At 51.4% G+C, this 2,291-nt stretch overlaps 1 protein-coding gene across 1 annotated transcript; it reads left to right on the forward strand.

Moving 5' to 3' along the window:
* The first annotated feature begins 1,147 nt into the window (after nucleotides 1–1,147).
* LOC136468730 (uncharacterized) lies at nucleotides 1,148–1,978 on the forward strand. The gene is made up of 2 exons (XM_066467190.1): nucleotides 1,148–1,441; nucleotides 1,559–1,978. Exons 1-2 carry the CDS (start codon nucleotides 1,148–1,150, stop codon nucleotides 1,976–1,978), a joined length of 714 nt encoding a protein of 237 aa, XP_066323287.1.
* Nucleotides 1,979–2,291: the final 313 nt, after the last annotated feature.

The following is a 2,291-nucleotide window of genomic DNA, read 5'->3' on the forward strand; positions in this document are numbered from 1 at the left end:
GTATCTTCAACCGGGACTAAAGGTATCCCTTTATAAACCATGCCCTAGTTCTCTTCCTCTCTGTCTCCACCACGCCGTCGCCTCATCTTCTCCACCAGATCGATCTAGCAGTGCCGCCGCTCCCAGGCGACCACCCTAGCCTCGCCTCGTCAGCGCGCCTCTTCTCCGGCCGGCCAGCGCGCCTCGCTCGTCCTCGCTGGAGCGCGCGCCGTCCTCGTCCTCGGCCCTCACCTCGCTCGTGCTCACCGGAGCGCGCCGAGCCTTCACCGCGCTGCCTCACCGGAGCTCGCCCGAGCCTTCCCCCCGCGCGCTGCCTCACCGGAGGGCGGCCGAGCCTTCCCTGCGCTGCCTCACCGGAGCTCGCCCGAGCCTTCCCCGCGCGCGCTGCCTCACCGGAGCGCAGCCGAGCCTTGTAATTAGTTTCTCTTGTATGTGCCTGTCAGTAGCATTGTATGTTTGAGCGTGTTTGAGTTTCTGTAAAACGCGATGTGCGGGAAAGCGGAGAACTCGAGCTGCCGACTCCACGCGGCTGCGGTGCCCGGCGGTGCGGCTCGTTTCCATCAGGAGCGCCAGGCAGGCGTCAGTCGTCGTTCAGCTCTGCCGGTCATGGTTTTGCGGTTGCGTTGCTGTCTTGTGCACTTCGTTCGTAGAATCGGAGCCCGAACAGTTGCATTCTTAGTTCGTGTTGTTTTTTAAAGAACAGTATAAACGTAGACAACTATATGTATGTAACTGCACACGTCCGATGAATAAGTGCATTGAAACCATATCTTAGTACCTCCAAGGTGCTAAGCTAACATATCTTAAAATTAACGAAAGAACCAAAGTTATCTTGTTGTTGGGTATGTTGTTTACCATTAAAAAATAATTAACCACAAATACTAGCATTCATGCTGAGACTCAAACTATATGGACATGTTTCACCACAAAGATTCTGACCAATTGAACTATGACCTGGTATTTTTGAGCCTGCGTGATAGGTTGTTCATTTTGTTAACAACCTAAACTCCTAAAGCCTAATATTTGGCTTGTATAACACCATACAGTTCTAATTTATAATACGTAGCAAATATAGAACACATATTAGAACACATATGTAGCAAATATAGAACACATATTTGAACACATATTTGAGGCAAGGGTCAGGATGCTGATCAGTGATGCCTGCTTCAGTCTGACCACTTTCTACGGTCCGGCAAATGATAGGAGGAAAGACGAATTCCTCCAGGAAATGATTTCCAGCAAACCTCCAGCAGGGACCCCTTGGCTCATCATGGGGGATTTCAACCTGATCTACAAGGCTAGTGACAAAAATAATCTAAACCTCAACCGTAGGCTGATGGGCAAGTTCAGAGCGGCGTTGGATGATTGTGAATTAATGGAAATCTGCCTCCAAAACCGGAAATTTACGTGGTCCAATGAAAGGGAGAATCCAACGTTGGTGCGCCTCGACAGAGCATTCTCTAACACCGACTAGGAGCTCCTGTTCCCTAACTTTGCTCTACATGCCTTGTCGACCGGTGTTTCTGATCACACTCTGATACTCCTCACCCGTCAGGACACCGTGCCAAGAAAAGCGAGCTTCAGGTTTGAAGACCATTGGCTGCACACTGATGGTTTTAGCGAGGTGGTAGAGCAGGCTTGGTCCAAGCAGCAGTCAGGATCAGCGCTCACTGTCCTTAGGAAGAAGCTTACAGAGACAGCGCGGGCGCTGCGGCAGTGGAGTAAACCGTTGTTCAGCAAGGCGCGACTGCAGCTGCACATTGCGAACGAAGTCATCATGCGCTTAGAAATAGCGCAGGAGAGAAGGCATCTTTCTGACGGCAAGCTCGCGCTCAGAAAAGAACTCAAACTCAGGGTGCTTGGCCTGGCAGCAGTAGAGAGATCAAGGAGAAGGCAAGCGTCCAGATTCATTTGGTTGAAGGCGGGGGACGCCTGCACCAAGTTCTTCCACCTAAAGATGAGCACTAGAAGGTGAAGGAAATACATAGCATCTCTGAAGAGACACGACGGTACTCTGACATGGAACCATGGGGAGAAGGAAGCCGTACTGCATGGTTACTTCTCCAGTATTATGGATACGAGGGTGCAGCGGACAAGGAGTTTTAACTGGAACCGCCTGGCTATGAGCTGAATCCAAGAGATCCCGGGTATGGAACTGGATAGGCCATTCACTGAGGAGGAGGTGGAGCACGCCATCCGGTGCCTGCCAAGTGACAAGGCGCCGGGCCCGATGGGTTCACAAACAATTTCTACAAACGCTGCTGGGGAACCATCAAATTCGATATCCT

This window comes from Miscanthus floridulus, chromosome 1 (genome assembly GCF_019320115.1).
Source record: "Miscanthus floridulus cultivar M001 chromosome 1, ASM1932011v1, whole genome shotgun sequence".
In the NCBI taxonomy this organism is placed as follows: Eukaryota; Viridiplantae; Streptophyta; class Magnoliopsida; order Poales; family Poaceae; genus Miscanthus; species Miscanthus floridulus.